Consider the following 21,511-nt stretch of genomic DNA (forward strand, 5'->3'; position numbering starts at 1 on the left):
GCCCAGTCTGTTGTACTTAAATAATCCCTTAACCCCATATAATCCGCAGTACAAAAATTAAGTATATATCATGAGATATTGAAACACCCTACTAAATTCATTTGCTAGCCTTTGTAGAATCCCACAAAAGAAGTGTCATTGGCAAAGACCTACTGTGTCAAATCCCACTCTTGTTCAACTGTCATAGTGACTTAACACATCCCTGTCTAAGGCCTACTTTTACTGGAAAAGTTATAGCACCTTGAAAGAATTGAACACATCCCTGTCTAAGACCTAATTTATTGGAAAAGTTATAGTGCAGTGAAAGTTTCATAATAGATGAAGAAATACTCTGCGAAGTTTATGTAGGTGGCTCAGTAAGCCATGAGCATTCCCTAGCAACCAAGCCATGAGCATTCCCTAGCAACCAAGCCATGAGCATTCCCTAGCAACCAAGCCATGAGAAGTGCCTCCTACCACAGCCTCCTCCTATTGCTAAGTAACAGCAGGTTTTGTTCATTATTCAGCACTATTCTTACTAACATAATGTGTTCTCAAATTTATGTAACTTATGATGGCTTAGTTTATAAAATAAGAGTTAGACAATTCAAGTATGCTCTATATAGAAATTTTCAATACTGCTGGGAGACAAAGCCAGAGTTGGCAGCTCTTTCCACAGCTCCCGGACATGACTTGATACTGCGTAAGCTGTGCAGCCCAATTAACCCTTAAATGGTCCAAAGAGATCGACGTTCAGATTCGTATTGCTACAAAAGTAGATCTACTTTTTTTTACGTATTTTCAAATATAACAAAAAAAAATGTAGATAAAAGTTTTTTTACACGTTTTCAAATGTAAAACAAAAAAGATCTATATATTTTTACATACTTTCAGGTGTTGAAAAAACGTATATATACATTTGGACCATTTAAGGGTTAACGTTACCCAGTAAGAAGGTAGCTGATACTGCCTTTAATATTTTTTAATTATTTTTATTTTTTGTTGATTTGGCTTGTTTTCTGGTATATGCTTGTTTGGTATAGGTGTGGTGTGTACCTATGTGTTTGGTGCAGTTTGGTTAGGAAATGTCTTTTTATTTTTTGCATTGTTGAATCGCAGAGTGTGTCAGCAGATAAAACTCACTACTGTACATTCAACTCATTAACATTCCCCACATTCTTTAAATGTTTCAAGTAGTGACTAACAGGAGGTAAGTTAAGATAAACTATTTTTTTTTTAATAGGAATTTTTTCATAAAGGAGTGTCATTTTTGGGGGTCTTGGAATGTAACCTCATTTTTCTAACATGTTCTGCAGATCATTTAGCGCTAGACTGCATTAGTTGCTGGTTTTCAGGACTGTCATCCTCACATTTATTGACGGTCTACCGTATAAACATACAGGGTGTTGTACGGCAGAAAAGAACAGGCACCAGATGCAAGTGAAGAAAAAATGCAGGCTTAGGGGAGATTGAAGCTATGAAGCTTACACTATGGGACTTTGAGATTACTGTAAAGATGCAGAAGACAATGTCTGCATATTCTCACAAATAGATAAAAAATTAAGGAATCTGTTCATTCACCAATATGGGATTTTGGCAGTGGTGATGCTAGTTCTCTTCTGATGTGCAAAGTCTCAAATATAATAAATAATAAATACGCATATATATAAATATAAATATATATAAATATAAATATACATATATTTATTTTCATGTAGTCGGACTTGAGTCCTGGAAATGGGAATATTGGCAGTTTGGAGGGATATGTTGTGTATCTTTATACGTATATGCTTCTAAACTGTTGTATTCTGAGCACCTCTGCAAAAGCAGTGATAATGTGTGAGTGTGGTGAAAGTGTTGAATGATGATGAAAGTATTTTCTTTTTGGGGATTTTCTTTCTTTTTTGGGTCACCCTGCCTCGGTGGGAGACGGCCGACTTGTTGAAAAAAAAAAAAACATATATATATACATAAATATATATATATATATGTATATATATACATATAAATATATATAAATATATGCACACACACATGCACATATACATACAGAAATACATAACATATATATACATAATGTACATTAATTCATGCATGCATATAAGTACTGTACATACACACGTACTGTATATATATATTTTTTTTGCTGTACTGTATCTGTATAACTTTAGAGTATTCAACTCGTATAGTTCACCAGTATTTACTGCATCTGTTAAGGTATTTATCATATGTTTAATAGTAGCTAAGAAATAAAGTAAGTATGTGTGTACATTTGCTTCTCATAAGAATTTATTACCTAAGTTACCTGTGTGTATTTTTTTTTATATGTGCAGAAAGAATTGATGATAAAGTGACGCCATAATCACCTTTTCTTGGTTTTCGATTTTTTAAGGAAATATTTCCAAACGCAAACTTCACTTACCAGATGCAAAGGCAACGTATTCTACCCTTCTTTTGTTTGTTGAGTTACGAGGCTTAGTCCAATTATTGTTTTTATCCTAGATCATTAGTTTCATTTGGTTATCACTGCTTCAGGAATAGAAGGCTTGGCATACCCTATTGCTGTTTGTTTGGATGGTTGCTTAGAATTAGTAATCTAGTTTAATAACTTAGTACTAGTATTTTTGTTTCACTAGTGGTGCTTGTTACAGTGTATGTTCATATTTTTCTTTGGTTTAATTTTTTAAATTCTGTAGTTTTTTTGCTTGTCTTAAAAATAGTATTTTGTTTAAAATACAATGAGTGCATGGTCTCATACTACCCATTTGACCATGTTTGTAGAATGTTTGTGACATAACAGCTTGAAACAGTGAAACAGTGGACATTTTAGTCCTTGTCATATTCAGTAGTTGGGAGTGTCCACTGCATCAAGCCTTGTTATGGCTTCAGCAGTGATACTCTTCAAGTGCCACTTCACTTCTCTCTTTAAGGGCTGAAAGCTCACCTTTTATTTTAAATGAGTGCCATAAGGCAGCCTATGGACTTCCAACAAGAGAGAAGGCACAGTAAAGGCTTTGCCATGGGCTCACTGAAAGTTGTTGTTTATGGCGCAAGCATTCTTCCAACAAGTGTTCATGCAATCCCTGTGAGTACGTTTGTGGGTGTGCTTGGGGTGGTAATCCCCTGTGAGTCCCCCCTCCCCCTGTGGTGGCCGTGCGCTGATGCGGGTGTGTGTCTCTTCCCCAGGGCTCTGTCGGACCCCACCGCACCCGGTAGGGGGACTCATCAGACGCTTTTTGGAAGAATGCTTGCAGCTATCTGAGCCGGGACCCCTGCTGTCCTGCTATACTGGATTGGAGTCGACCCCACACTTCCAGCTTCTGCGATCTGTAGCAAAGGAGTGGAGCTACTGCCGCAATGCCACCCAGAACTACACCACCATGGGTGGTAGTAGTAAACGCCAGAGGGCTACTTCAAGGCTCATTGAAACATTTGAAAGTATTGATGCACTACGCTCACAACTGGCTCACTACATGCACCAAATTATTCTTCTGGAAATGTCCAGTCCTGGGACTATAGCTAAAGTATCAAAGGCTGAACTTCAGATACAACAGCATCAGCAACAGGTAAATCAACAGGCACAACAAGGGGAAGGGGCAGCACCTGAAGGTGGGAATAATAGTAATTCTGATCCAGCACCCATGGATATAGCAGAAATGACAGGTATCACAACAGAACAATGCACTTTCTTTTCTAAAGCCACTGAAGTTATGAAGCAATTGCGTAAGTTGTACTTTGACCAGTCTCGTCGACTGGCTGTGCGCATTAGCCAGCTGAAGAAAGGGCGGCAACAGTCTCAGGAACGTATGCAGAGACAGCAAGCCATGCAACAAAACTACCTCCAACAAACTTTACAGCAGCTTCAACAGCAGCAACATCAACAGCAGCAACAACAGCAACATCATCAGTCACAGCAACAGCAACAGCAACAGCAGCAACAGCAACAGCAGCAGCAGCAGCAGCATCATCAGGGACAACAAATGGGTAGTCATCAAATGGGCCAAGGTCACCAAGATGGAGCAGCACAACTCCTTCATGGACAACTGTCCCTGCATCATCTCCACCAACCTTGGTCTGACTAGTGATTGTGATGAAGTTACATATATAACTGGTCTGATTCTTTAAAAATTTAACCTTTTAACAACAGCTACCTGCAGTCCCACTTCAGTTGCGAGGTTTTAAAAGCAGTATTTATGGTTAGAAATTGATGACAAAGGCAGCAGGCTCAATCAAAATGCATTACTGCACTGGGATTGAGAGTTTGCTTCCTTAGAAAGTAGTGCTTTCCTGTGCAGACTGATAAATCCACTTCATTTAAAGCCAGTGATAATGTGAAACAATGCCTCTTACTAAGTTTAGGTTAGTGGATATGCATCTGTTGTCATGGTCATGATGTATATGAGTGCACAAGGGATTTTCCAGAATCTCGATGAACACAGTCTTGGAAACCATCTATGCATTGTACAGGAAATCTTATGACCATTTCAAAAAAATAATAATAATTTTGTTACTAATTAATATGTAGAATGTGGTGTACATAATACTGTATTAAGTACTGGTAGGTATGGTGAATAGCCTGTTGTGGCATTAGGATTCAGTGTTCCAGTTAGGTTTTTGGAAAATGTGGTGTCTTTAGGCATAAACATTTTCCTTCAGCACACAACTCAGGAAGTGACAGGGCATATGTTACATATTCCAACTCTCCTCACAAGATTTCTTTTTTTTTAAAGCTGTAAGGTTAAATGCTTCACAATCAAGAACGGGTCTCTTGCTATGTTAGCCACATCGAGGAGCGTGATTCAAATGTCTAAATGAAACACTGTGTTCTTCACAATATGGATGTATTGTTTGAGAGGTATTGAGTATTTCAGGTATTACTGGTAATCAAATTCTTATACATTAATGAAAATAAAAAAAAAGATTAAAAATATTGACAAAAGGTCCTCATGGCGATATGTCCGCCGTAACTTGCAGTCGTCAGAAGTTGTGTGAATGTGTTTTATCTTGTGACTGGTATGCAGGGCTGCAGCTTCTTCCCCCCCCCCCCTTTCCCAGGGAGTCTCTTCCAATACAAATCTTGTAGTTTGCAACAGTTACAGATATATTCATCTGTGTCATTACTGTGTGTACATCCTTGTGATGCTCCTTATCTTACATATGAATGATCACAAACTTTATACCTCAAGATTCTACCTGTAAACAAGCCAAGACTTAAAATCTATTTTATTTACTAGCATTATACCAGGTGCTCTAAGCCCAGTGTCTTTAGTGGTCTTATATTTAGAAATGGCTAGGCTTATGTGGGTGGAGGTTTTGTTGACATATGCCAAATTTTACATATACCTTGCATGAAAAATATAAGTTTAGTATTGGAATTAGCCTCTTACTAATGTGCCATGGGCAGAATTTGCTGCTCTTGGGCTAGGCACAGTGGACTCAAGTTATATTGACCATACAAAGAAGCAATATGGCAAATTATGCTAGCCATGCGATGTAGAAGTACTGTACTTGGCGTATGTTGTTACTTTTATTCAGGTATGTAAGTATTACATGCACATGTCAGATTGAAGGGGCTTATTTTACTGAGCAGTTATCAGGTAAACAAAGTTCAGGTTTCAACTAGAATTAAATGTTTTTGAATGGTACTTGCATCAGGAAGAAGCTCAAGTAATTAAAAGGCTCAGTGCCCGAAGGTGACTTGCTGGATAAACTTGGATAGTGTATTGCTCTCGTCCTGATGCGAGCTAACCTTCAAAATCCGACATTTTACATATTACAGAGATAGCTATATTTATTAAGTTAAATTAGGCTACATTATACTATTTTTTTATGGTATTTAGATCGTTTATTATTTTATAATTTTTATTAATATTTAATAATGCATTTTTAATATTTTATATTTATATACTGTCTAGTGTATTTCAGCCTGAAATACTATGTATGATTGTCAATAACTGTATTAAGAAGTGATTAAGCTGAATCCTTGATAGGGAAGCCAGATCAAGTTCATAGAAGATCTTGCCTTAGGGGATACAGGAGCTTGTGAGGTCATGCCCAACTCTCAACACATGGGGATATGCCATGCTATGCAACCTTAAATCTCTAATTAATAGCAGTTCAGTTATGGAAGAACTTTGACCATAACAGAAGGTTTAGAAACACAAGAGCTGCTGTCTGTAATGATTACCACTTCAGAAACTTTTTGCACTATATAAAGTATATGATGCATAAATTGAATTTTTTTCATAGTTATTATTGGTGGGTAATGTAAGCCAGTATTTGTATTGCATTCCTGGGACATAAGTGATAGGCCAATAACTTCCGAGGTACATTTCTTCATTGGTATTGTGTTAAGTTTGGAAAATAAAGCAAAAAATTTGATCTAGCATACTGTTCGAGCCAATTTTTTTTTTTAACGGTACTGTATCCCAAGTGTTATGGGTATCGTAATGTGATGTCTGCTAGTAGGGGCCTACAGACAGTTTGACATTTCAAATGTTTTATTGTATTTAGCGTATTTACTCTGGCAAGTATAATGAAGTAGATCATTGCAAATCTAAGACTGGTTTGAGCCAAGGCCTTCCTGGACCACTGAATTTTCCAGTTCTGAAGCCCTGATTAAACAGCATAAATGTATTTATAGTTGTATACTCTGCTGTACATAATGTATGCAAATAATGTCATCTAATTAATTTACTTATTCTCATAGGGCGTTTGCCTCCGTTCCCAAAGTGCAAATTGTAGAGTAGACTTGAAGAATTAGGTGAGTAGCATAGGATTGGGCTAATCTCAGAGCCTTTGTTCAAGGTGTTCTGGGATTTAACCCTAATTTCTGGTTCTGGAGGGTCTGGCAAAACCATTTCAAATTTCTGAAGTTCCAGGGTTCTGAAATTTTTGTGTGGTGTTCTACTGTTATCAGCATTAGAGAAGGACAGTAATGACTTGAGCTGGCAGTTATTGGCAATTTATTAGTATATATATATATATATTAGCTATATCAGGCTTTACGAGCCCTTTTGCATGCATGGCCACAATATGGCCTTAAATCATATGATGGGTTTTGCAGATGTCATATACGTACTAGGGCATACAGTTTATCAAGAAATACAAGCCATTGGGTGTGATGAATTTGGTTATGTAACCTGCACTGTTTGTACTAATTACATGAGGATTGGATATATTTGGTTAGGTAGAGCAAACAAATGGTGGATTGGTTTGTGTTGGCAGATTTGAAACTTCAAGAATCAGAGTGAAGTGATAGACTTTGCGAGTGGATATATTGAAAAGTGATGAATTGAGAAAAAATAAAAAGACCACTTGCCGGTATCGCTTGGAAATGTTTACAAATTGGACGTGGAAAAGATGGCAAATAGTTAACGGATGTAATTACTGGAAATTAATACAAAGAAAGACTGAACATAGATAGGAAAGGACAAAGTTAATTATTGTGAGTGTTGTGTGTGCAGGGCCATGGTGTGCTGTTCTGCTGTATACTGTTTGTATTATAGCTTAATACACACTTCAGTAACATTACATCATTGATAAAATTAGCCATAATTTTCACTTGCATTAGGGCATTTGGGTACAACCATAATGAGTTGAATTATAAGTCCTAGCCAAAAATGGACAGGAAACCTGGGTGGAGTGGATCCTATAGCACAGTGTATCTATTCTCACAGACATAAATGCACTTCAATTAATGTCCATCATATCCATACCCACGATACATATCCAGGGCTACACAAATAAACGGGTATTACATACAAGGTCACTATAACAGGGTCCAGCTGGCGTGCCTAGCGCTTCCGGTGTTGTTCGTCTTGCATTCCTACAGTGGAATTAGACATTCAGGATTAGTTACCTATATTATTTCACCATTATTTTTGGGTTAGGAGAGTCCTTAGAATAAATTATGATCACTCTGGTTTCTTGAGCCAATTTCTTGGGTGCATCTACCTCATGTGGTTTCTTCTGGTGGCTTGTGCGACCCCTTCCATGACATTTTAAGGTCCTCCACATAATCAAAGTCAGGGAATGAATTTAGAGTATCTGCTGATCAAATTCTGTGATATATTCAATGTCTTCTCAGGGTAACACTAGATAATGGCAAACTTCCCATGTTGTTAATAAGGCTTGGTTTCTTAAAATGTTTGTAATTGGAACCGGCCAACAGGACAGTGGCAGGTGTCATTGTCTGTCATGTAGCCATGAGAATCATTAGAATGATCATCATTAGAATGATTATCATTGCAGAAATCATTTAAGGAGTTGTCTTGGGTCTTATGAGGTCATTATGGGAGGTGTCTGTCAAACCAAATGTGAATATATCCTGCAGGTTTTTAACATTCAGGGTCATGTATTATTATATACAGCAACTTTTCTGTCAGGGGTTCTTGCAATATTCAGGTGAAGATACCATAGTTTTTGTAATTTTTTGCCATAACTTGTACAACTCGGCTACAACTTGATCGCAGGTACTTTGTAGTCTGGGTATGTCTTTGTAAACAAGTTAATCGTTTTACCAGCAGTTTTAAACTGAATGGGTGATAAATTACTTGATGATTATTAGCCATGCAAAGTGTTTACCGTTTAGAACATGTTGTGACGTTTCTTGGTAAGGACATGACGTGACTGGCAGTGCTCTAACATGGTCACTGGCTCTATAAGTCCAGGCATTCTCTTGGGTAGGATTAATGCCTTTATAGTCTCAGTGCAACTGTTAACATTTACCATGTATGTTTCAGATTTACAATTATTAGATATTTTGTTTTCAGATTTGGGTTATTAAAACTGCGTGTTAGACCCGTACTTCAGTTATCTAGAGAAATACTCGAGTCTTTATTCATCCATAACCTGGGTATTTACCAGCGTCAGGAAATGTGTTAATAAGCTATTTTCTTTAATTTCTAAATTGCATGCTGTGTGTGATCAAGATATCAGTAAAGATTTTAGTAACTCCTTTTAGATAATCTGAAGTATTTTTTTTATATATATATATATATAGCATATGTACTTGATTTTATGTTAAGAATTTTATATGAATATAGTTTGTGTTTTACTATCATTATAGTGTATATTTTCAGAAGTGCAAATTTTAAATGATTTTCCTTGTTGTAATATAGGATGTGCAATGGAGAAAGATATTGTAATATTTAGATTAAAGCTTTCTGAGAAAGAAATGAAAAAATTTGTGTCAGCCACAAGTGGAAATTAAAACTTAGTAAAATTTTGAAATATGAATATTTTGAGTCGTTGGTGAAATTTTCAAGTATTTTTTCTCACTTGCATATCCTAATAATTTCCGAGTAAATCTATCTTAGTGTCTAACAATAAACAGTATATGGGTTTGCTGCGTACAAAACAAATAGCCATCGTCTATTTGATGTAATACGATTTTTAACAATGCCCGTTACCATAGAGGATTAGGGTTCAGATAGCTTGAATGCATGGTTGTGTCTTGAGCTGGCAAGTTTAAACCTCTGCAGTTTCTCGTAAAGTATTCCACGTGTTAAGTTGTAAAGTGACAAATGCTACAAAAATCTCAGCAAAGATGTAAACTTACCAGCAAGTCACATTTATTGTCCGTTGTCAGTCTCTAGTCCTCATCTTTCCATTTTAAACGTTTGTAATCCCCTTGTATCTTCATATATGTACTGGAAAATTTAATGCAAGATTAGAAGGATGTCAGGGCACTGATGACACTGACAGTAAGCTTTTCATTGATAAGTGAACTCTAACTGAAAATGAAGTATTATTTGGAAAATGATGTATGCCATTGTTGGGTTAAAAAAAAGTGTAAAACACTGTTTGGAAGCTTTAAACTTGATTTTAATTTTATTTGTTGTGAAATCTATTGCTCAAAGAAACTCAGTTTATATAAGTTTTACAAGGTAATGAATAGTAAATTATATAATGTAAGTGTTTTATCTTTTTGGTAGATGTTTAAGTTATTTTTTATTACTAGTGAAGAGTATACTGATTTCATGGACTGGATATATGTTCGTATCATTCCTTGTGATTACTGAGGCAATGTTTATAGTATTCCACATACGTGCTGCTTGGTGCCTCAGTGTCCCGATAGCTTCACATGTTGGTGTTGTAGCTTTAGATATGTCTAGCATATGGAACTATCAAGTGATTGCGGTGGACTCCTTGAGGAGTTGACCTCTCATGGCATTCTATTAAATGCATTTTATAGTCTCACATCTGGAAACTAATTGATACCTATTAATAAATGAACCTAACTTAGATATTTTCATTTTCTTTTATCCTTTCTTGTAATGCAGGTTAGATAGCATTATTTTTAATTTAGAGTATTGTACTTAGTCACATTTGGTAGGAATGTCGTGTAATGTTTGTTGCATATACGTCACTCGTCTGGTTGGAAGGTAGTATGCCAGATAGGGCTAAGACAGACATTTAAACCAAAGGAAGCCTTTATTAAGACTATGATTCACCTTAGCAGAGCTTTCTGACTTGATGAATCTCTCCTTAGGTGAAATGTCTTGATTGAGGCTTACTCTTCTCTGTGTCTTTATTCTTGACACTCTTCTGTTGGGTGTTGATGTGTAATGGTTGCAAGTTGAGCAGTGCAAGTACATACTACACCATGGTTCATGGTATTTAAATTTGTTAAATGTTTTTGCTATTTGGTGCTATTTAAGTGTGCTAATATTCTTCTACCTGTGTACCCCTCTGAAAATAAATTTCAAAGTTAACAATAAATTTATTTGTTTTAATTTTTTGTGTATTAAATGATTGGTGAAGGAGAAAATGCATAGTTGATAGGTTCAATGAGCTTGTGTTAGAAACTATCTGGACGAATGTTAGTGAATATCAAGTACACTGTTGATGATTTTTTATTTCATTAGCTACTGTACACGTTACACCTGGCCCTATATTCAAGTTTCCAAATTATTTCATTTAGGCTTCCTTCAGATGTCTAGATTTTTCATTTCATATTATATTACGAACGGTGTGAGGAGTGGATTTGACAGTCTTTCATAAATAATGATGATGACCTGAAGATGATTTTGGTTGCAATTGTGCTGTAGTAAATATCTTGGTCTGTTCATTCCTTAAGGGCTGAGTACTTTTTTTTAATGCACTGGCTGTCTCCCACCCAGGAAGAGTGAACTAAAAAGAAAAACTAAAAGTTTTTCTTTTTACATTTAGTAATTTATACAGAAGGCGTTACCAGCTCCCTGCTCCCGGCATTTTAGTTCCCTCTTATGACACTCATGACTTACAAAGGAAGGATTCTTCTCCACTTCCCCATGGAGGTTCAGTATTTGACACAAATGTAATAGCAACAGTTTTTTGGGACCTGATGTGCTGTTGGAGTGTGAGCAAGGTAACATTTTGTGAAGGGAGTCGGGGAAACCAATTAGTCGGACTTGAGTCCTGGCGGTGGATAATAGTGCCTGCACTCTAAAGGAGGGGTGAAGATATTTACAGTTTGGAGGAGCATTTGAATTGTACTATCTACACATCTCTGGCAAGACAGTAATAAAGTGAATTATGGTAAAAGTCTATTTTTCGGGTCACCCTGCCTCGGTGAGGGATGGCCACGTTAAAAAACAAATCCTACTTAAATTTTATTGGGAGCCCAAATGACTATTTCACATTTGTAATTAGTTATTATGATCTTTGAAAGAATCTTTGCTTCCTGATAAACCTTGCCTGTGTTTGTGCATCTTGGTTATCATTTGATTGGTTCATGTCTGAACCTCATGGGTATTTTCAGATTACTTTTGGAATTCACGTACTGTTCGGTGGAACCAAAAGAAAGATATTGCCCCAAGCCTTCCTTGGGGCAATATTTTAGCTTTCTTCAGCAATACAGGGGAGAGGTGTACATCATCTGGGGTTACGTTCTTAGGTGTCCTGCTAGTTGACAATTAGTGAATAATGCAAAATTATGTCATTATAATGTACAGGCTCTCCTCACTTAATGACGGAGTTCCGTTCGTAAGACCACATCGGTAAATGAATTCGTCGCTAAGCAAGGAGCATACTATAATAGTAGTGGGTTTGTGTCAGCCATCTTTGGTATTGTTTTAATGTCACCCTTGCACCATTTATTACATTTTTAATTGTTTATACAGTAGTGTACTGTTTATTGTAATAAACAGAATAGAGGAAATCAGCTCTAGTATACATTATTTAGCTATGTGTACTGATTGGAGAACTGGTTGTAAGTCCGAGTCGTTGGAAAACGAGTATGTCGCTAAGTGAGGAGAGGCTGTATTTGGTTTTAGGTTCATTTTGTTTCAGATGTTATACCATCATTTGTTGTAAACTAAAAGGACACAAGTGCAACTAATGTGACATTTATTGTGGCAACGTTTCGCTCTCCAGGAGCTTTATCAAGCCATTGTAATGGCTTGATAAAGCTCCTGGAGAGCGAAACGTTGCCACAATAAATGTCACATTAGTTGCACTTGTGTCCTTTTACTTTACATATTGTCGGTAATTCTACCAACTTTATTACACCATCATTTGTTATTGACATAATGTCCAGGACGAAAGAGATTTGGTCATAGGAAATTTGTTTAGAACATTTTCAAATTCTTTGGCTTATTTTTAACCCTTTCATTGTCGGTCCTGTAATATTATGGCTTGCAAGTCAGTTTCAGTCCCGTAATACAACGCCAAAATTCTAGTGGCTTCTAGATTTGCAGGAGACAGCTGGTAGGCTTACATGTGACAGAATGGGTCTGAGTGGTCAGTGTGTGCAGTTTAAAAAAAAATCCTGCAGCACGCAGTGCATGATGAGAAAGAAAAACTGCAACAGTTTTCTGGTCTAAAACACCGACTTTGTGGTGTATTTCGTATGCTATTTACAGTTGTATTCTCATTTTCTTGGTATCATTTGATAAAATGAAAAATATATTAAAGAAATAGAGATGATTTTGAATGATATACAAACTGAAAGTACCTTGAAATTGAGCTCAAATTAGTGGAAATGTTAGATTTTTGCGACATTCAAGAGTAAACAAATCATGTCACACATCCAATACACTTTAACTGGTGGGTCTAATATGCTTTCACAAATGCACTGATGTTATTCATACCATTTTTACAATAATGCAGTAGTCTGCATAACAGTAAATCTTCTATTTTTTGTGCGAGTAAAAATTTAGAATGGAAAGCAAGCATAATATAAGAGTGGCGCTGGAGATGTGACTAATGAACAGAGAAAATGTTATTTTAGTGCTAGGAATGTTTGCATTGTTAATTCTGGATACTATTTTGAAATTGACCTTCATTGAATTTTGTATGAAATTGGCCAAATTACCAATTTCTGATCACTTCATTGGATAGCTGAAATAGGTAAATGGGCAGTTTCTTGTACTCAGTTGATAGAAGAAAAGGAGTTCTAGTGAAATAGCTGAGTTTGGTCGACTGGAACAATGGAATTGGCCGAAAATAGTTCTCAAAGTGGGCAAAATCGCCAATGGTTAAATATTGCCGAAACTACTAACTTCATGAGAGTGTAATTCCGAAAGTTTTCCATCAAATTTTGTACTTTTGGTTGCGTTACCGTCTGGAAAAGATTCTCTTATCATTTCATAAAAAAAAATAAAAAATATTTTTTTTTTGTTTTAAATTCTTCGACAATGAGAACAAGTTTGTGACCAGGGGTTGTGACAGAGAAAGGGTTAATTTAGGGAGTCATACCTTAGATAAATTCTGAGTTTTTTTTCTACTCCCAGAGCCTGGCCATGGGCCAGGCTCATCTAGTACTTGCCTGGTCAGCCAGGGTGTGTGAATAATCAAAGCCATTGTGGGTTGGCCATTATTAAAAACGTTGCCCATCAAAACTCAAATTAAGAAGGTTTCGACTTTCAAGGTTTGACTTCAGCAAATGCATCCACTACCTTGTTTTTTAGGTTATTTTGCTTTCTCAAGACCCTCACACTGAAGTTTCTTCATAAATCTTTTTGATGCATTTTGATGTTCATCCTCCATTTTTGTCCCTGTTTCTTGTCACTCATTTTTCAGCCCGTCTCTTTCCACTTTACCTCTTAGTGTCTTAAAGTGTTCATAATGTCCTCTGCTCCATCCCACCTTCAGTGATGTGAGATTCAGTTCTTTATACATGTTCTCATCGTTCAAGTTAAATAAAAACCATAATGCCATGGCTGGTATAGTTAAGTAATCTACATTTGAAATTGAAACTGGGTAACATTTTGGTCCATCCTGAACCATTATCAAGTCATTAGGGCGAAAAAAAGAAGGAAAATACTGAAATCTGGTCATTGCAGAGAGAGGTGAAAACCCCACTAAGGTCAGGTCAGGTTACTTGTATTTTGAAGATAAGAGCATTTAATAATGTTCTGGGAGGTAAGCATTCAGTAAAAATATTCCATGATGTTTGGGATATGTATAAGGAGTAACTTAACAAGATAATTTTTAATAGACTGTCTCACTGAGGTTGGGTGACCAAAGAAGAAATCATACTTATTGTCACTCAGTCAATAACTGTCTTGCCATTTGCTCCCTAGGCTTCCTTAGCTTATTTATCTTGCTCCAAAACCTCTTTTAATTCTCAGCAAAATTTGTCGATAAACAACTCATTCTCTAATCAGTTTTCTTCTTGCACTCCCTTATCAGAAATGCCTAGGCATGTTAGTGGCCTTCTTTGTAATTAACCCTTTGACTGTCGAGGTCGTATATATACATCTTACGAGGTACTGTGTTTGACGTATATTTATTTATTTTATTATTTATTTATTAACACACTGGCCGATTCCCACCAAGGCAGGGTGGCCTGAAAAAGAAAAACTTTCACCATCATTCACTCCATCACTGTCTTGCCAGAAGGGTGCTTTACACTACAGTTTTTAAACTGCAACATTAACACCCCTCCTTCAGAGTGCAGACACTGTACTTCCCACCTCCAGGACTCAAGTCCGGCCTGCCAGTTTCCCTGAATCCCTTCATAAATGTTACTTTGCTCACACTCCAACAGCACGTCAAGTATTAAAAACCATTTGTCTCCATTCACTCCTATCAAACACACTCACTCGTGCCCGCCGGAAGTCCAAGCCCCTCGCACACAAAACCTCTTTTACCCCCTCCCTCCAACCTTTCCTAGGCCGATCCCCGCCTTCCTTCCACTACAGACTGATACACTCTTGAAGTCATTCTGTTTCGCTCCATTCTCTCTACATGTCTGAACCACCTCAACAACCCTTCCTCAGCCCTCTGGACAACAGTTTTGGTAATCCCGCACCTCCTCCTAACTTCCAAACTATGAATTCTCTGCATTATATTCACACCATACATTGCCCTCAGACATGACATCTCCACTGCCTCCAGCCTTCTCGCTGCAACATTCATCACCCATGCTTCACACCCATATAAGAGCGTTGGTAAAACTATACTCTCATATATTCCCCTCTTTGCCTCCAAGGACAAAGTTCTTTGTCTTCACAGACTCCTAAGTGCCCCACTCACTCTTTTCCCCTCATCAATTCTATGATTCACCTCATCTTTTATAGACCCATCCACTGACACGTCCACTCCCAAATATCTGAATACATTCACCTCCTCCATACTCTCTCCCTCCAATCTGATATCCAATCTTTCATCTCTTAATCATTTTGTTATCCTCATAACCTTACTCTTTCCTGTATTCACTTTTAATTTTCTTCTTTTGCATACCCTTCCAAATTCATCCACCAATCTCTGCAACTTCTCTTCAGAGAACAAATGGATTTGTCAGTTAAAAATAGGAGAGGAGAGTTATTAAATGGAGAGTTAGAGGTATTGGGAAGATGGAGGGAATATTTTGAGGAATTGTTAAATGTTGATGAAGATAGGGAAGCTGTGATTTCGTGTATAGGGCAAGGAGGAATAACATCTTGTAGGAGGGAGGAAGAGCCAGTTGTGAGTGTGGGGGAAGTTCGTGAGGCAGTGGGTAGAATGAAAGGGGGTAAGGCAGCCGGGATTGATGGGATAAAGATAGAAATGTTAAAAGCAGGTGGGGATATAGTTTTGGAGTGGTTGGTGCAATTATTTAATAAATGTATGAAAGAGGGTAAGGTACCTAGGGATTGGTAGAGAGCATGCATAGTTCCTTTGTATAAAGGCAAAGAGGACAAAAGAGTGCAAAAATTATAGGGGGATAAGTCTGGTGAGTATACCTGGTAAAGTGTATGGTAGTGTTATTATTGAAAGAATAAAGAGTAAGATGGAGAATAGGATAGCAGATGAACAAGGAGGCTTTAGGAAAGGTAGGGGGTGTGTGGACCAGGTGTTTACAGTGAAACATATAAGTGAACAGTATTTAGATAAGGCTAAAGAGGTTTTTGTGGCATTTATGGATTTGGAAAAGGTGTATGACAGGGTGGATAGGGGGGCAATGTGGCAGATGTTGTAGGTGTATGGTGTAGGAGGTAGGTTACTGAAAGCAGTGAAGAGTTTTTACGAGGATAGTGAGGCTCAAGTTAGAGTATGTAGGAAAGAGGGAGATTATTTCCAAGTAAAAGTAGGCCTTAGACAAGGATGTGTGATGTCACCGTGGTTGTTTAATATATTTATAGATGGGGTTGTAAGAGAAGTAAATGCGAGGATCTTGGCAAGAGGCGTGGAGTTAAAAGATAAAGAGTCACACATAAAGTGGGAGTTGTCACAGTTGCTCTTTGCTGATGACACTGTGCTCTTGGGAGATTCTGAAGAGAAGTTGACGTATATATACAGTGGACCCCCAGTTTACGATCAGCTCTCAATGCGACCAATTATGTAAGTGTATTTATGTAAGTGCGTTTGTACATGTATGTTTGGGGATCTGAAATGGACTAATCTAATTCACAATATTCCTTATGGGAACAAATTCGTTCAGTAATGGCACCTGAACATACTTCTGGAATGAAATAATATCGTAAGCCAGGGGTCCACTGTACTCATAAATTCTAGCAGCTTCAAATCAAGCAGGAGAAAGCTGGTAGGCCCACATTTGAGAGAATGGGTCTGTGTGGTCAGTGTGCACCATATGAAAAAATCCTGGAGCACGCAGTGCATAATGAGAAAAAAACTGACTTTTTTTTTTTAATTAAAATGCCGACTTTGTGGTCTATTTTCGTATAGTATTTATGGTTGTATTCTCGTTTTCTTGGTCTCATTTGATAGAATGGAGAAAATTTTATAGAAATAGAGGTGATTTTAATTGATTTTACTATAAAAAGAACCTGGAAATGGAGCTCAAAGTAGGGGATATGTTTGATTTTTGCCAATGTTCAAAAGTAAACAAATGATGTCATTGTCCAATAAATGTCCAACTAGCCATTCTAATATGCAGTCATGAATGGGTTGATGCTATTTATACAATTATTACAGTATTGCAGTAGTCTGCATAACAGTCAATCTTCTATTTTTTGTTTGAATAAAAATTCAAAATAGAAAGCAAGAGTAATATCAGAGGGGCTTGGAGACATGACTGATGAACAAAGAAAATGTTATTTTAGAGCCAGGAATGTCTGCATTGTTCATTCTGGACCTTATTTTGAAATTGTCATATTTTTTAATTTAAGTGAAATTGGCCAAATTGCAAATTTCTGACCACATTATTGGGTAGTTGAAATCAGTAAATGGGCAGTTTCTTGTACTCAATCGATAGAAAAAATGGAGTTCTAAAGAAATAGCTGTGAGTTTGGTTGACTGGAACAATGGAATTAGCCGAAAATAGGGCTCAAAGTGGGCGAAATCACCGATTTGTAAATATCGCCGAGGTCGCTAACTTTGCGAGAGCGTAATTCCGTCAGTTTTCCATCAAATTACGTGTTTTTGGTGTCATTACAATCGGGAAAAGATTCTCTATCATTTCATTAGAAAAAATAATTTTTTTTTAAATTTTGCGACACATTTTCATTGTCATTAATATCTTTTGTACTCTCCATATATTCCACTGTTCGTATTTCACTTGTACATCGTAGAAACCTTTCGAATTCCAACTTTTTCTCTCTTACCACCGTCTTACCTTGTCATTCCACTGCCCTTTCCTCTTCCCTTTTGCATCCATCTCCTATACTCTCAAACTAGTACTGCATATTGTAAACACTGCATTTTTAAATCTCCTCTATACCTCCTTGACACTCTTCCTTGTTACCTTTACTCTCTCTTGCCCAGCTTTTTTTCAATAGGTGCTTATATATTACCCTAAATATCTTCTTTAATTTATAGTCTCTCTTCTCTCTTACTCTACATTCACATTCTCCTTTTACTCCATATACCTCATACTCTCACAGCTGCCACTAAATTTATTTATTAACACATCGGCCATTTCCCACCAAGGGTGGCTTGAAAATGAAAAACTTTCACCATCATTCACTCCATCACTGTCTTGCCAGAGGCACACTTACACTACAGTTATAAAACTGCAGTATTAACACCCCTCCTTCAGAGTGCAGGCACTGTACTTCCCATCTCCACGACTCAAGTTCGGCTTCTCGGTTTCCCTGAATCCCTTCATTAATATTATCCTGCTCACACTCCAACAGCACATGAAGTCCTAAAAACCATTTGTCTCCATTCACTCCTATTTAACATGCTCACGCATGCTTGCTGGAAGTCCAAGCCCCTTGGACACAAAACCTACTAAATATGCCATTAATGATCAGATATATCTGTTGCATACTCTAAAAACATGCACGTTAAGAAGTCTACCCATCAACCTTTTATCTGTTAACCCTTTCAGGGTTTACAACGTACTAGTACGGCTTACACACCAGGGTTATTGACGTACTAGTACACCTAAATTCTAGCGCCTTCAAATCTAGCAAGAGAAAGCTGGTAGGTCTACATACGAAAGAATGGGTCTATGTGGTCAGTGTGCACAGTATAAAAAAAATCCTGCCATGCACAGTGCGTAATGAGAAAAAAAAACTTTGACCGTGTTTTTAGTTTAAAACAGCGACTTTGCACTGTATTTTCGTATGGTATTTATGGTTGTATTCTAGTTTTCCTGGTCTCATTTTATAGAATGGAAGACATATTACAGAAATTGAGATGATTTTAATTGGTTTCACAAAGAAAAGTACCTTGAAATTGAGCTCAAATAGCAGAAATGTTCGATTTTTGCCAAAGTTCAAAAGTAAACAAATTATGCCATGCGTCCAATACACGTCAACTGGTGAGTCTAATATTCTTTCACAAGTGCGCTGATATTATTTATACCATTTCTACACTAATGCAGTAGTCTGCATAACAGTAAATCTTCTATTTTTTGTGAGAATAACAATTTAAAGTGGAAAGCAAAAGAAATGTAAGAGGGGCCTGGGGACATGACTAATGAACAGAGGAAATGTTAATTTAGTGCCAGGAATGTCTGTCTCGTTTATTCTGGACCTTGTTGGGAAATTGGCATCTTTTGAAATTTGTGTGAAATGGGCAAAATTGCTAATTTCTGACCACTTTATTGGATAGTTAAAATCGGTAAATGGGTGGTTTCTTGTACTCGTTCGATAGAAAAAATGGAGTTCTAGCGAAATAGTTACGATTTTTGTCGACTAGTACACTGGAATTGGCCGAAAATGGGGCTGAAAGTGGGCAAAATTGCCGATGCTTAAACATCGTTGAGACTGCTAACTTTGCGAGAGCATAATTTCGTAAATTTTCAATCAGATTTTATACTTTTGGTGTCATTATCATCAGGAAAAGATTCTCTATCTTTTCATAAGAAAAAAATAATTTTTTTTTCCGAAAAATTTTCAACCCTGAGAACAAGTTTAGGAGAGAGCCTCTCCACCTGAAAAGGTTAAAACAGTCTAATAAACTGCAATCACACCCTATGTAGTACTGTGTAATTATTTATTGTTTTCTTAAAATACAAATTAACTATTACCACACCTCATAGTTCAGTTAGAGGCCTTCCATTACCATTTATCCTGGGCAATCCAAATGTACTTTCTACTCCCTCTACAGCAGCTCCCACTTTACATTTAGGTCCCACTCAGTTATTTTCTCACTTGGTTTAAAACTCCCTAAACACTTGCTTAACACCTATAATCTCTTCCCCTCCTCTGCATTTCTCTCGTTACCAGGTAAATAATCACATATTACCCACTTCTCATGTCCCAGCAACCACCCAGGGAGGTGTACTGCTGTCCTCCCAGATGAGTGTGAAACGGAAACCTGTAACTATTTTACACAATGGTAGGATTGCTGGTGTTTTTTTCTTTCTCATAAACATGCAAGAAACCAGGTATACCTTGCTACTTCTGCATACGACTAGGTGACACTACACATGAATGTACACACACACAAACACACGCATAAAAACACACAGGAAGAAAGGAATGATCTCATCAACAGCAGCCAGCATGGTTTCAGGGATGGGAAATCCTGTGTCACAAACCTACTGGAGTTCTATGATATGGTGACAGCAGTAAGACAAGAGAGAGAGAGGGGTGGGTGGATTGCATTTTCTTGGACTGCAAGAAGGCGTTTGACACAGTTCCACACAAGAGATTAGTGCAAAAACTGGAGGACCAAGCAGGGATAACAGGGAAGGCACTACAATGGATCAGGGAATACTTTTCAGGAAGACAGCAGTGAGTCATGGCACGTGGCGAGGTGTCAGAGTGGACACCTGTGACCAGCGGGGTCCCACAGGGGTCAGTCCTAGGTCCAGTGCTGTTTCTGGTATTTGTGAACGACATGACGGAAGGAATAGACTCCGAAGTATCCCTGTTTGCAGATGATGTGAAGTTCATGAGAAGAATTCATTCGATCGAAGACCAGGCAGAACTACAAAGGGATCTGGACAGGCTGCAGACCTAGTCCAGTGGAGTTCAACTCCACCAAGTGCAAAGTCATGAAGATTGGGGAAGGGCAAAGAAGACTGCAGACGGAATAGAGTCTAGGGGGCCAGAGACTACAAACCTCACTCAAGGGAAAAGATCTTGGGGTGAGTATAACACCAGGCACCACATCTGAAGTGCACATCAACCAAATAACTGCTGCAGTATATGGGCGCCTAGCAAACCTCAGAACAGCATTCCGACATCTTAATGTTCATCTTGTCAGACACTGCAACACGTGGCATATTGGTACAGAAAACACCTTGGACAAGCTTTTCAAGTGAGAAGGGTTGGATCTGAGAGGGACATGACCTCTCAGTTGCCTCTCACTACTACTACTACTACTACTACTACCCTGCACCTCTCCTTCCGACAGTATTTAAGTCTCCGCACTGTCGCTTGATCTTCAGATAGTTCCTGACTATGGAACTGAACTTCTCCAGGCCGAGGGACTGACAACCTCAAATTCTACGACTTTAAGGGTGATGGACTGATTACATCGTCTTCACATCTCTACTGTTCCTGCCTACTTTCTGTATTCGACTGAAGAAGCCTACTGTGTAGGCGAAACGTTTCGGAATAAAGTTGTCTAACTGTTGCATATGTGTCTTACCTAACAACCTGTCGGTATTGTATACCATTTTGATGTTCATCTTGTCAGACACTGCAACACGTGGCATATTGGTACAGAAAACACCTTGGACAAGCTTTTCAAGTGAGAAGGG

The 21,511-nt window shown here is 37.6% G+C and overlaps 1 protein-coding gene across 8 annotated transcripts in view; it reads left to right on the forward strand.

Annotated features, from left to right (window-relative positions):
- The window catches only part of LOC128700853 (protein bric-a-brac 2), a 408,639-nt gene that overhangs the window by 68,398 nt on the left and 318,730 nt on the right, over positions 1-21,511 (forward strand). For 3 of the 8 annotated variants that reach the window (XM_070104744.1, XM_070104746.1, XM_070104745.1), the window contains exon 7: positions 3,166-10,227. The exons of the other annotated variants lie outside the window; for them this stretch is intronic. In XM_070104744.1, coding sequence (XP_069960845.1) covers positions 3,166-4,061 — 896 coding nt within the window. In that variant the 3' untranslated portion in view covers positions 4,062-10,227. Of the gene's footprint in view, positions 1-3,165; positions 10,228-21,511 lie in introns of those variants that run through there. 8 annotated transcript variants of the gene reach the window in all.

Source organism: Cherax quadricarinatus, chromosome 94 (assembly GCF_038502225.1).
Source record: "Cherax quadricarinatus isolate ZL_2023a chromosome 94, ASM3850222v1, whole genome shotgun sequence".
NCBI classification, from domain to species: Eukaryota; Metazoa; Arthropoda; class Malacostraca; order Decapoda; family Parastacidae; genus Cherax; species Cherax quadricarinatus.